Source organism: Drosophila ananassae, chromosome 2L (genome assembly GCF_017639315.1).
Source record: "Drosophila ananassae strain 14024-0371.13 chromosome 2L, ASM1763931v2, whole genome shotgun sequence".
NCBI lineage: Eukaryota > Metazoa > Arthropoda > Insecta > Diptera > Drosophilidae > Drosophila > Drosophila ananassae.
Genome location: NC_057927.1, coordinates 6,238,285 through 6,251,656, shown reverse-complemented (window position 1 = coordinate 6,251,656; position 13,372 = coordinate 6,238,285). Strand labels below are relative to the sequence as shown.

Genomic DNA, 13,372 nt, shown 5'->3' with positions numbered 1-13,372 from the left:
ATAGCCTCTGATGTGGGCCATATAGTCGGTCCCATACAGATTACATGTGATTCTCCCACAAAAATAATATAAATACTGTTGGAATAAAATCCCCATAATTATTAAATTGAAATAAATAACGCAGAACATTTTTAAGGCCTGAAAAGGGCAATATCAAAATTGTCGCGAGATTTTATTTTCATTCAACAGGTATTTGGTATCAAAACTATAGCTACCTCTAAGCAGCGTCTTACTTTTAGGGGGTTTTGTGCTTCACAACATCAGTTTATACTTAAACCTAATTTATTCGTTTGGCACGTTGGTGCAAATTGCATTTTTTAAAGTTCAGAGTGCTTGAAGATGGTTCTTTCAATATTCTCCTGCAACTTTTCCACCTTCCGAGTTTGTTTTTTCAGGTGATCTTCCATGTCCTCGAAACGATTTCCCTTGTCTTTGACCTTTTCGTTCTAAAATATAAAATTTTAGTTAAAGTTTGTTTTCTGTTATTTAAATCAAAGCTTAAAACCTTGTATTTCTCCTTATGCAGGGCATGCTCGGCGTGCAGGTGACGCAGTTTCAACAAACGACTTTCGAAATGATACAGTTCCGTCTTAATGGAATTCAATTCCTTTTCTGTAAAATTGCTAGCTTGGGCTACTCGCCACAAACCCTGAACTTTGGGTTCAATAAAATCCTGGCTATGTGGTCCAGAGGACACTAGACGTTCCAGCCTATCATAGTGATCCTTGATGCCTGTATGATGACCGCGAAGTGCGTTTAAATCGTTTTCAAACTTCTTAACATTCTGGGCATGCGTTTTAATTTCATTTTCGTTGGGGTCATTTGAAATGAGATTGTAATTGTCCAGATCCTCGGTGTTTATCGCATCTTAAAGAGAATATAAATAAAATACTTAACATTTTCTTTTTACGAAACTTACTCTCATGTTTTTCGGTATCCACTGTTCCAATGTTCTCCAACAGGCTGTAGTACACGTCAACCTTGTCTTGGTGGTGATCGAACTCCTGCTTCAAAGTTTTCAACTCGTCCGAGGTGAAGCCAGAAATCTCTGCCTTTTCCCATAGCCTGTTGAGTTTCTTGTCCTTGAATAAGCTCTTGTTTTTATGGCGCTCATCGGAGTCATGAAATTTCTGCGATTATAGTTAGTAGAGTTGGCATCTTTGAACAGAATAAGAACCAATTACCTTGTATGGCTTAAGTTTTTCGGTGTTTTGGGTTTCTTCGAAATGTTCCAGCAGATCGTATGTGCTCATAATGCCAATGAGCTTACGACGCAGCTCATCTTCCTTCAGTCCATTCTTGTCCTTTTGTTTTAGCTGCTTCCACGAGATCTCTTCCTTGTCATGGATCTTCAGCTCCATGTACAGCGACTTCAATTTGGGCTCGGTTAACCGCTGAAATGCCGGGAATTAAAGAAATGTAAACTATTCTGCAAAAGTCCAACTTACGTTCTGTGCCTTGGCCCACACGAGATTCAATTTCGCTATACGGAAGGGTCTCTGGATGTTCTTAAAATCTGGGTCGTACTTCTCCTCGGCTACATGCCGGAAATTCTGCGGGTCGTTAGCCTCGCGACTATACTTCTTGCCCTTCTTATCTGCGTCGACCTGCGAGACCGCCAGCAGGGCAAGGACGAGTACCACCACAATTGACCAGGACTTGATCATTTTGTCGTATTTTTGCGGCCCGGAAAAAGCTTTAAATGCACATGCAATATTTTCAACTTGCTGCTGACCTGGCCAAACAGTTATTTACAGCAAGCAGTGTGACCAACTTCGGTTAGGTTTAGTCCGCAACGGATCCGCCATTCTAGCTAGCCATCTCAAGAGTTTCTAAATCAAAATATATAAAGAATAGTATAGTTAAAAATTATATACCATGATATGATAATTTTTTAATAAATAGTCTTTTAAGGAACAATTTTTTCGCTAATCCCATAAGCTTTTTGATTTTGTGACCATCCTCACTGGATCGTTATAATACGATACGTGTGCAGTTATAATTGGTCACACCAATTTCACCTACCGCTGCGTTACCGCGCCATTGCCAAATCATTTATATATAGCTCGTTGTGTTTACGCATAAAAAGCCTAGGAGGCAGATAACAAAAATGGTGAATGTCGCGACAGTCGGTTGCCTCCTGCTACTATTCAACAGAGTATGCTGCGAGAGCGAAAACGAGGACCACTGGGTGGATCCGCACGCGGCCTGGTCAGAATTGGCCATGGATTTTGGCCAACCAGAGAATGTCTGCCAGTGTCCAGCTGGTCCGGAGAGATCGCCTGTTGCCATAGAGGATGCACTGGCTCTGACATATTTCAGGAAGTTCGCCAATCTGCTGTTCCAGCGTAAACGACTTCAGGTGAGTGCTTCTGCGTCCAAATTGGGCAACATGACGTCATGAATCTAATTTTTGTGTAAATAGTTCGATGCTGCGTCGGCGCGTTACAAGCGATCGCTGCTGTTCACGCTGCTTCCATCGCAACTTGAGGAACTGGAAAGCGTTCAAGATGCCCGAGATCTGGATGTATTGCTATCCAAAATACTGGAAGGTGCAGAGACAGCTCCTTTATTTCGTGGCCAGTTCGGGTGCTCCTATTCCCAGAAGAGCGGTGTTCTAGCATTAGTTACGGATATTTTCAAGGATGTTATAGCACTCACTAAAGTTTCCGAGGTACCTGTTGCGCCTTATTAGGAAAAGTTGCCTTTTAAACATATTTGTTTTTTTTTTCAGGTGAAATTTTTACTGCTTGTAATTATGGCAATCCTACTTGGATATATTGTGCACAGACGTTTTGGTTTCCGGGTAATCTCTATTATCTTAGGAGGTTGTTTCCTAACTGGATACTTTTACACGTATATAGAGTGCAATAGAGTATGTACCTTCCTGGCCAATAGCACAAATTTATTTTATTTAATCTTCCTGTATTTAGAAATTGGAAGTGGAATCAATGTTGGAGGTCATTGACAGTCAGCAGGATCAATTGAGATACAACGAAATGTCCTGGTTTGCCAGACTGAAAAGCTTGGTGTACAGCGAGTCAGCAACAGAGAAGCGAAAAGAGATGTTAAAAAAATCCTCCAAGATCAGTCTTTCATATTGTTTGCCCGATCAAGTGTTTCTTATGTATATGAATGATTTGTTTTTCAAGCAGTTGGAACTTCTCCTAGAAAAAGTAACTCACACCATGACGAGACTATCCAGTAAGTTCTAGTACTCCAGTAATACTAATATTACTCAAATATAACAAGCAATCTATTTCTTCTAGCTAACTTGGGATGGCCGTATTGTTATATCGCACCGTTGTTCTTGATAGTCTTGGTTGGATATATTATAAAACTTACATTTAAGTACGTCATTAGCCCCAGAGCCTGGGGCTCGGTACTCCACAATTACTCCAGCAGTAGTTCTCCGCCCGCACCGGGTACCATACAACCGAATGCTACCATACAATCGATCGCGGCGAAAGAGCCAGCCGTCGATTGCTTATCCGGCGAGAATTTGAAAATGCTGCTTGATATGAAAATGATGACACTAACAAGCGCTCAACAACAGCAATTGAAGCAGCTACCCGGAGTTTCAGGGGTCCAAGAGGTAATGGAACCCCTGGAGGCTCCTGCACCAACGACAGAGAAAAAGGAAAGCCTTGATGTAAGTGATGGCAGCAACAAGAGCCAGAGCAGCATTCAGGAAGAAGGATTCACATTGGTGGACGACACCGAAGACATTTAGCTGCCGATTTTTTTGTTTTACAAATACATGTCCGTGATTTTTTCCCAGTCACCCCCAATCTTTAAAAGCTCAATGAGTGATTCCATTTTAAGTTGATTTGTCATAGTTAAATTTTCTTTATTTAAATTATTTTGCGTGTTCTTATTCTCATTTGCACGATAAGTGTTATTAAGTTAAATCTTCAACAATAAGATCTTTTTAAGTAGGCCACCAACTGTTATATTATGTCTGTTATTATTGGGCTGCCGGCCTTTCAAAAATCGGATATACTTTTTGTGTAACTTGTTGATCCTTTATATTTACAACGTAACGCCCAGGGATTGTTTTTTATATAGATTTGATTTTATTAGCAGTGAGCGGGCGCTCTGTTTGAGTTGCATATTAATTGAATGTAAGCGATAATTTAAATATTCGGTCATTCGAATCGTGTAAAATCTAATTCAATATGTATACAACTAATATATTTAATATACATATTATTTATATATCTATGTATATAGATCTATATGGTGTGTGTATATATTTGTAAGAAAAAAAGTTAGTAAAGAACATCGGTGTAAATATATTTATTCGTTGTATTTTAAATCATGCACTTAAAATGTATTATACTTTAATTACAATTCATTTTTATTATAATTTGTATGCAACAAAATATATATTTACGCATTGTATCGCATAAGTGGAATGTATTGTATGCAATATGTAATCCAATATACGACACATTGTACATTATAGCCCAAAACCCAGTTTGCTGTCTAAACTTTAAAGTTAAACGACCTAAAACTAGAAAAACACGAAGCAAAAACAGGCAGGGCAGGATAGGGAATATGCTACCCTGTTAGTAAGTAAGTATACATATAAGTTTCAATTTCAACTAAGGCTGGCATATCTGTAATCAGACAGAATCCATATGGCTATGGCAAAACGAGAGAATTTATCTAAATCGATTTCACAAATCTTATACGCAAATTGGTCCGCTATCATAATCTTGATTAATAATTTCTCTACTCGAATTCAACAATATATTTTTTATTTCTAGTGTGTGTATTTTTCACTTCTGGGCTTGTGTGTTCTACTTATTTGTCCGGCACTGCTGGACGGCGGACCAGCAGCCAAAGATACAACTGATACCAGTATTCCTTTCAATTCGCTGTCTTTTTTAACAACATATTATATGGTTTGGAGGTTGGGGGGCAACATTATAATTAATGTAATTAGTTGCCGCTAGTACGAGATTTGGTACGAATTTTTAAGCAGCAATTAAAGCATATCATTTAGTCACTTAGTCCGATTGGTAGAATTTAAAAAACTAATTCTCTTAATATCAAACAACAGCAAATGATGCGAAAGAATTTCTTTAACTCCTAACGCCTACGCCTACGCACAAGCCAATCAACCAACTATTAAAAATAACGAATACCACAATTGGGAATGGTTAATTATTAAGTTATACAATATAGTATGTGTGTTTTAAAAACAGGCAACTTATATCCCATCTACGCTAATGCAAAAAGTGCTCCAAATGCTCTTCAAATATCCTTCGATGTACGTGTACGTGTGTTCCTTTCCATGGCTCACTTGATGAATGCAATATTGTATTTTGAACTTTGATCTCCTCCTCACTTAAGCTAACTCGCTGTATCATTATAATTCTTTTTTTTGTTTCTATTAAAATGCTTCTCTTGTTTTCTTGTCAATAAATTTCAGCAAATAAGTGTAAAATTGTACATACACATTTAATATAATACAAAAACACAATGCGTTCGATCTGTTTCGGTTATATCCTCTGGGATGCGACTGAGTATTTTATACATTAGCTTATGTTACGATATTTGGGGGAGGGGGACTAAATTCTTGACTAAATCTGTATTATTCTGGTTAGGTGGTAAATAGTTAAACAGCAATGATAGTCAGAAGGGCATCAACTATTCGAACGCCCCACGGAGGAGAAGTCTTCCGTTATGGATCCATGTAAATATTTTGTATTCATATCGTTAGTAGATACAGATTCTATGGCTTTAAGTAGGTACTTTGGCTTTCAATTAGAGATATAGTATATAGATTCGTCTGATACTATGGCTAGGCTATATATGTATATGAATGGATCGTGTGGTGGATCATCATGCTGTTATGTAAACATTTGATATGTATGCCGTTACGTTTTAGATGCGATTATGTCGTAAACTTAGTGTTAGTATCGTATTCTGTGCGACTAGAAGATCAGATCTGCTCGAATATAACTTATGCAAAATATAGTCATAATTGCAATTGTGGTGGTGTGGTGTGACTTAAATCGGTTCTTAAATATAAATATATATGTCTGTTCTAGTGCCCGTATGGATGTAACTCTATATGTGGTGTGGGTGCTGCTGGTAGAGTGGGGGTATGGGGGTATGTGATGTGGGTGTCTGTTGTGGTGCGTGGTGCGCGTGGGTGGTTCTATGTACCTCCACCACACACTGCTGCCCCAAGGCGAGTATTTGTCTGTCACCGTCTCCAATTATTCCAATTCAACTCGACTCCGTGCAATCCGATGCCGATACCGATGCCAACGTCGATTCTTACATAACTCGACACTTCTCCTTGGCTCCCCCGCTGGCACTGGCGCTGGCCTCCCCATTCTCCGGAATCGCACCATTCGTGTCCTTGGTCTTCTTTTCTTTCTTTTGCTTCTTTTGCTTTTTGGTGTCCAACTGCAGGGAGACAGTGCGCGTCTTCTCCATGTTCAACAGCTCCTGGAAAAGCTCCGTCACATTGTGATTCGTCTTGGCCGATGTCTCCATGAACGATATGCTCCAGGTGGTGGCTTGGGCCTGTCCCTCGATCTGTGAGACCTTTAACATGCATAGAAAGGATTAGGAGTTCCTTAAAGATTATAATTAATTCTATTTGGTACCTCTCTTAGCTCCGCAGTCTCATCACACTTGTTGCCCACCAACATTACTGGGATGTTCGGAATCTCGGCTCCCTGCAAAAAAAATAAAATAAAAATTTAAAGAATTTCCATTTGGAATGCATACTAGAAGTATCCCCACCTTTAGTTCCTTGATGAGAGCCCAGATAGGACGTAGCTCCTCCAAGCTCTGCTTAGAGCACACCGAGTAGACCAAGATGAAGGCGTGACCCTTTGAGATCGACAACCGTTGCATGGCGGGGAACTGATGCGACCCGGTCGTGTCCGTAATTTGAAGCGTGCAGATGTTCTTATTGCAGCTTATGACCTTTAAGGTTACGAGTTGAAGTACAATGGAACTATCTAGATGTTTATTAGCTCACCTGTCTGTAGGTGTCCTCGATGGTCGGTATATAGCTTTCGCGGAATGTGCCCTTTATAAAACGTAGCACCAGCGAGCTCTTGCCCACGCCACCAGCACCAAAGACCACCACCCGGTAGTCGTTGCTCTGCTCCGGTGCAGCGCGTGTCACCTGATTCTTTTGTTCCGTCATCTCTTCCGGCTGGCTTCCGAACCGAAATGGAGAGGTGGCTCTTGTTGGGAATCGGAGGCTAGCTAGATAGTGAGAGATAGATAGATCCTCAAAAGAGAGAGAGCGGTGGACCTTGTTGGCTTGCTTGCGGGCGCTGTTGGAATGTTCTACTTGGGCGCCATACTTTCGTTTATCTGCAACGATTAAGAGCAAATCAGTTTTGGCACCTACGCAAGCACCACCTTTTGGCGGTGTGTGGGCGGCAAAAGGGTGGTAATTCATGGATGGGTGGTTGTGGGATGTGGGTGGTGGGTGGTGGTTGGTTCCCTAAAAAATAAGGGAAATCAACGCAGTACGTGTGAATGTGGCGTGACGCTAATTTTAGCCATGTGCCGTCAGGTTCAAGGAACGGTATTGATTTTTTTTACGGTGTCCGCCAGATCGGCATCCTGCATCATTATTCACCATAACACTGCTTTATAAATAGCGTTTGGGGGTTCCTGTGTCCCGAATGGGTTTCCTCCCATGTCATGCCCCTAAACCCCGCCCCCGCCCCCGTCATCATCGAGCACAAACCGTAACTGCTCACTTCCGCTTGATTGTCCTGGGCACGCCCCCATCCGCAACCCGGAAGGAGACTTCTGGGCACTGTTTTCACACTTTTTGTTTTTCTTCCTCACGCACACACACACACACACACACACTGGCGAACTTTTGCTGTTGGTTTTTCCTCGTTTTATTTTGGCTCGGATTTATCGATTTTATCTGCCACTGCATTTCCCACTTTTCAAAAACACACACCAAATAACGGTAAAACTTGGCTCAAAGGGAAATTCTTGGGGGCCACAAAGGATCAGAGGATGAAAGATAATTGCGCCGCAGTATTTACTTGCATTTCGTTGCACTGGGTTTCGTTGCAGGACAGGATCTGGTGCCCGATGAGACTGAGCTAGCTGCTGCAGGCCGTCCTATGCTACCGATAAGAGACCCGCCCACCCGCCGCCCCCACACACACACACACACATACAAAAAGAAGAAAATCGTATCCAACGGTATTTTGGCGCCTGCGCTTCCACAAAAAAAAGCTTTCATCTGGCTTTCAAACCATTTAGCTGGGTCACAAACCAGGAAGCCCCCAGTTGTCCCAGATCCAAAAGCCATTGCACACGGCTCCAAAGAATCGGAAAACGTAAACCGCCGGCCGGCGTGCGCAAAACTGAGCAAGACGTGTGGAAAGCCGCGTTCGAAAGTGTATAAAACCGGTGGCATCTCCTCAAGCTGCATCAGTTGTGGTTAGCAGCCAAGAAAACTTAATCTTTATTTGTAAAGTAAAAGTGATAAAAATCAAAAAGAACCAAGATGCCTTGCCCATGCGGAAGCGGTAAGTTTCAAAAAATAAATAAAATCTTAAAGTTTCGAAATAATAATATTTTTTAAATCTCTAAAACAGGATGCAAATGCGCCAGCCAGACCACCAAGGGATCCTGCAACTGTGGATCGGACTGCAAGTGCGGCGGTGACAAGAAATCCGCCTGCGGCTGCTCCAAGTGAGACTCCTGGCCGGAAACCGGACACAATCCTCAACTCTGAACTGACTTCTGATTATTCAGACAGCTATATATTTTAGAAGAATACCTTTCCTCTCATTTTCCGTCGCACAATGTCCAATTAAAGTAATTGAAATTTAAGTTGCCTCGTTTTTTTCCCTAAACTTTTTTGTGTTTGGGTAATCAGTTTGTCCGGGGTCTTTCTAGGTTAGATTCTCTTTTAAACGTGCTTGTCGTTCTACGTCGCGGAAAATGGATGGTCAAGTGATTTCCATGAGTACATGTTTGTATAAGCAGTCAGTTGGGTAATCTGAGACGCTTCTATTGTCTGGCTGGGGCTTGGGTTTCAAAGCCCAGGCCGCACTTCTTGAGTTTTCTCGAGACGTGCGACTAAGAAGACAGTGGTGTTCACATGAATAGATCTGTTAGGGAGGAAAATTTATATAGGAAAGTTGTATTAAAAACTATATAGATTATATATAAAATATTCAGAAGATTTCATTTATAATATTACCTTATTCCATTAGAGAATCTCCTTGACTTTGTTGCACTTCTAAGCTGACATTAGCACCTCCGTAAATGAGTAATAAATTGCCAACTGGATTGTTTTCCAGACTGTTTTCAAGCTTCAAATCATCTCCAATTTCTGTAAATAAGTGCTTACTAATTTCTCAACCCCCAGACATAAACAATTATTGCACTTACAATACAAAATTACAATTATTATGTCAGCAAAGTGAGTCAAGAACAAGAACAGAGTGGTTTCCACTTACTAAAGTTCATGACATGAGTGACCTACAGTTTCAGAGTGATGTTACGAAAGACCCCACAACCTCTGGCCACTGGACACTCAACCTTGAATTGAGAAAACTCCTCAATAGTCATTTAAGTTTATAAGTAGTTCGCATTTATTTAAGTCTAAATACTAAGCTAGGTGAACATTTATGGAGGATTACAGTGAATCGGTTGGGTGAACTGACTACGCAGTAACAGTATGTATGTATAGACGATTTTTGTTTTTGGTTATCAGCGGGGACAAACAAATACGGACGGAGATATCACGGCAGTGTCGAAACGGTTCTAATATAGGCTACACCCATGGAAAAAAAATAGTGGGAATCGGGGGGAGCCTACTTGATAACAATGTTTTGGGCCAACCGCTTCACAAAGTCCACGTTCAGAAAGTTGGCCATCAGTGTGAGAACGGATTTCTTAGGGGGCCTACAGTGCCGGAGACCCGCCTCCTGGCAGCAAACGTTGGGAAAACAGTCCAACGTGGATGTGCAGGCCTTCGGATGAAGATCGAAAATGGGCGGAGGTGGGGCTGTGCACTCCAAGTACTCGGTAACTGAAAAGATAAAATTTTCAGATAAAATCTGTTTTGCAAAAAGGACTTAGTACTTACGGTAATCGAAGGAGCGCTTCACTGGCACTGGTGCGGTTTCAAGCTCCGGCTGCGAGGTGCGACAGTAGCGCCTCCGGCCATCTGGACAACAGACCCTGGGCCAGCAGTCCATGTCCGTGTTACACTCCTGTACATCCCACCAGAGCTCTGCCAGAGGTCTACTCGGACATTTCCGGGGTATTAAGCCCAAAATAGCTAAGGACAAAAAAGGATATACTCTAGGGCACTTTTTTGGATAACCATTTGGACCTACGAGCATGTGGAGCCTCCTCCAGGGGCTTAGGAACCCCGGACACACAGCTGCTGGCTCCGAAGATGTCGCAGCACAGCTCATCCCTCTGCCAGACGGCGCAGTCCCTGTCCGTCTTACAGATCTTCGGGAAGAGTTGGAACCGCACCTCATTCTCCCGCGGACAATCGAACCTCAGTCGCAGCTCGGCAGTAGCCCGTTTGCCCTTCTCCTTGTCGCTCTCCTTGCCCTGGCCACTGGGAAAGGTCAAGGTGGGCAGGGCTATACGAAAGGGTCCATCCGTAGAGGGTTTCCCCGTCGTCGTACTGGTGGTTGTGGAGGTGGAGGTGGAGGAGGTCCTGCCGGAGGTTCTCTTTGTGGTTGAGTTCCCAGCAGATATAGGTTTGTTGGTGGTTTTCGCCGGCTTCCTTTGACTGAGCTTCTCCTCCTTGGGCTTGAACTTCTTGGGCGGATGGGGCTGTTTGGTGGGCGGACGCACTGCCACCAGGCTCTGCTGGCCAAAGCTCCAGAAACTGGGATTTAGGAAATTGAAGCCGTTGGCCAAGCTGGGACGGGGAGCTGAAGGGAGTGTGGAAAGTGGGTTAGCTATGTGCTCAGTGGGCATTAGTGTTTCTGCTCCAAATAACAGACATTACACGTCAAGTAAAGCGCAGTTCCCGCGCGCTCATAAAGAGCGTTTTGAATCGGAATTTTTTGTTCAGTTTTTGTATTCAGCGGGCAACCTGAATGGTGGATCAACAATTGCCGCTGAAGCGCAGCCTGTTGGCCAACGTCGGCTTCCCACCCACTCCACAAGCCACCTGTTCCCATAGCAATTACACACAAAGATTACAAAACGCCTCGGACCAGCTGGGACTGAATCACCTGCGAAAATCTAATGAGGCAGGGCATTTACCTTCCATTAACGACACTTTTTAGTGGCAATAGTGAGATGTTCTATTAAACCTAATGTCCGGCCAAGTTCAGGGCAGCTTCCATTAGCCTACCCCAGAAAATTCATACTTTTATGATTCTAAAGACCCGGGTTTGGAGCATGAACATGCAAATTGCTTAAGGCCTAGCCCCCAATAAATCGCGGCCTTGGATCCGTATATCGCTCTGTTTGTCTGGCTCGGATTTAGCCAAGGTCTCCTTGGCTGCAGGCCGATTCGAAAGCTCTGCTGCTCCAGATATCATCGACGCCGCCAGCTCAACACCTAACCTATGCACCTACGGACCGACTGGTGGTCAGCTCGAAACGGGTATATCAGGTTTAATGGCCACTTTGATTCTGCAAGTGCTCGGCGAAAAATAAAATTATCTTTAAATCTTTTATATCTTTATCTAACTTTTTAGATTTTTATTTTTATGGCGGAGTTATAAGTCCTACTCTTAAATAGGATTTAAAAGTTGGAACACCAATTGGAGAGCAGAAGGATAAGTCATCTATACCTCAACCTCCCGCTCTTTGCTTTTAAAAAAAGACTACTCCTTAGTCACTGTTTTCGCCAATTTGAATCTTTATGGCCGAAATCAAAATCAAATCAAACGTAGCTAGGTCAGTGCCAGCATCTTCGACCAGTTTTGCGTGACTTTTAAGCCGTAACCAGACCGCAGGCTAAGTGCAATTGGACAAAGAGTCACCAGACCACTGCACCTGGACACCACTCACTCACTTGTTGTTGTCGTAGTGGATGTTGTAGTTGTTGATGTTGTTGTGGAGGTGGTTGTAGAGTTTCCTCCAATAGGTTTCCTTCGCCGGATAACCTGCATACGCCTGCGCTGCTGAGGCTGCCGCGTGGCATGATCTTCTCCTGGTTTCCCACCCACTCCCTGGTTATGTGCTGCTTCATTGGTTGGCACTGGCAGTGGGAGTTTATATTGTGCAACTCCACGGGATCGAGATGTCGATGCCTTGGCGGCTGTTGCACAATCCATGAATATGGTGAGATAAATAGCAGCTAGAAGCTGCAACCAGAGCAATCGCATTGCGTCTGGAGCACTGGAGTTCACTCAACCGATGATGACCTGGAATCTGTAGCACCTAGGAGGCTAGTAGTCACTCATTGTAGTGGTTATTATTAGGCAAGCGCGACAACGTTGTTTAAACACCGAGCGACCGCGTCCGACTCCCAAGTCCAATTGGCGAATGTGCAAAATCGGATTTTCGGCAGCGAGACCAACCTGAGCAGCTGAGTTCGAGGTGGCCGAGGTAGTAGCCAAGCGGCAGCTAAGAGAGCCACACAGTCGTAGCCCAAGTGGAGGGCGGGGGGCTGACCCGCTCTTTAGCGCCGTGCCCCAAACTGGTTTTTCACTTTTGTTTTGCTCGCGGCCTAATGGGCTTTTAGCTGGCTTCCAGTGCACTCACTGCACCACATAGTAACGGGTATGTGGGTAACGGAGCGACAGTGTGGGACGCCACTAACCCACTGTCGGTAGAAATGAGGAAGTGTCGGACTATACTTCCGGCTTTTAAAAGGACACATCATTAGGAAGGTTAAAGTGGTTATGTTTTGGGGAGATTGGAGGAACTTTTATTGCCAAATAAACTCGGAAGGAGTATCATCTTCACATTATCCCCCAACATTAAATGATACTGAGTTCCAAGACTGGCAATTTACGATCCTAAAATGGTTACATCATGCAAATATTTTCTCCCAAATCCCAAGACACCAATCTCAACAGAGACATTAAACAAATTGAATTGAAGATGTTGCATTTCAAATTACTAGTACTTCTCATAGAAGTTTCAAATCATAAAAAAATAAGAAATATAAAAGGACGTAAGGCTACTAAACCGCTGCAAAAACATGTTTTTAAAGCCAGCACTTGATTAGCATCTTTTAACTGATTAATAAATAAAACTATTGAGGCTAAATTTGAAATGCCAAATGTCATCAGCTGAGTAGTTTAAATTTGATAAGGTAATTATGACTTGAACGTCATTTGGAAACTATTAGAGCTGCTAACCCCATGGCTGGAAAACTCGTCAGTCGAACCCCAGGATTAATAAAATTGCCAGCCAAGAGATT

At 42.8% G+C, this 13,372-nt stretch overlaps 5 protein-coding genes across 7 annotated transcripts; 2 read left to right on the top strand and 3 right to left on the bottom strand.

Moving 5' to 3' along the window:
- Nucleotides 1–128: 128 nt before the first annotated feature.
- On the bottom strand, nt 129–1,787 carry LOC6500626 (alpha-2-macroglobulin receptor-associated protein). Its single transcript, XM_001953559.4, has 5 exons — nt 1,449–1,787; nt 1,185–1,394; nt 920–1,130; nt 506–867; nt 129–446 (listed from the first exon to the last, which is right to left on the bottom strand). Exons 1-5 carry the CDS (start codon nt 1,665–1,667, stop codon nt 318–320), a joined length of 1,131 nt encoding a protein of 376 aa, XP_001953595.1. The 5' UTR covers nt 1,668–1,787; the 3' UTR covers nt 129–317.
- A 189-nt stretch (nt 1,788–1,976) lies between these two features.
- LOC6499939 lies at nt 1,977–5,493 on the top strand. The gene is made up of 5 exons (XM_001953558.4): nt 1,977–2,362; nt 2,426–2,674; nt 2,735–2,875; nt 2,934–3,204; nt 3,270–5,493. The coding sequence occupies exons 1-5, from the start codon at nt 2,111–2,113 to the stop codon at nt 3,731–3,733; spliced, it is 1,377 nt and encodes a 458-aa protein (XP_001953594.1). The 5' UTR covers nt 1,977–2,110; the 3' UTR covers nt 3,734–5,493.
- On the bottom strand, nt 3,826–8,156 carry LOC6500625 (GTP-binding protein Di-Ras2). Its single transcript, XM_001953557.4, has 5 exons — nt 8,049–8,156; nt 7,010–7,353; nt 6,769–6,954; nt 6,630–6,701; nt 3,826–6,567 (listed from the first exon to the last, which is right to left on the bottom strand). Exons 2-5 carry the CDS (start codon nt 7,178–7,180, stop codon nt 6,295–6,297), a joined length of 702 nt encoding a protein of 233 aa, XP_001953593.1. The 5' UTR covers nt 7,181–7,353; nt 8,049–8,156; the 3' UTR covers nt 3,826–6,294.
- A 203-nt stretch (nt 8,157–8,359) lies between these two features.
- LOC6507948 (metallothionein-1) lies at nt 8,360–8,847 on the top strand. The gene is made up of 2 exons (XM_001953556.4): nt 8,360–8,540; nt 8,610–8,847. Exons 1-2 carry the CDS (start codon nt 8,519–8,521, stop codon nt 8,708–8,710), a joined length of 123 nt encoding a protein of 40 aa, XP_001953592.1. The 5' UTR covers nt 8,360–8,518; the 3' UTR covers nt 8,711–8,847.
- Nucleotides 8,848–8,992: 145 nt separating this feature from the next.
- Nucleotides 8,993–12,538, bottom strand: LOC6500624. 3 transcript variants are annotated; one of them, XR_006506943.1, is made up of 5 exons: nt 12,017–12,538; nt 10,365–10,919; nt 10,112–10,306; nt 9,221–10,054; nt 8,993–9,128 (listed from the first exon to the last, which is right to left on the bottom strand). XR_006506943.1 is itself a non-coding variant. In XM_001953555.4 (4 exons), the coding sequence occupies exons 1-4, from the start codon at nt 12,327–12,329 to the stop codon at nt 9,837–9,839; spliced, it is 1,281 nt and encodes a 426-aa protein (XP_001953591.1). In that variant the 5' UTR covers nt 12,330–12,538; the 3' UTR covers nt 9,172–9,836. The 3 variants fall into 3 exon arrangements, 1 of the variants encoding a protein (XP_001953591.1); XR_006506942.1 differs by lacking the exon at nt 8,993–9,128 and having other exon boundaries at nt 9,172–9,352; nt 9,412–10,054; XM_001953555.4 differs by lacking the exon at nt 8,993–9,128 and having other exon boundaries at nt 9,172–10,054.
- Between the last annotated feature and the right edge of the window lie 834 nt (nt 12,539–13,372).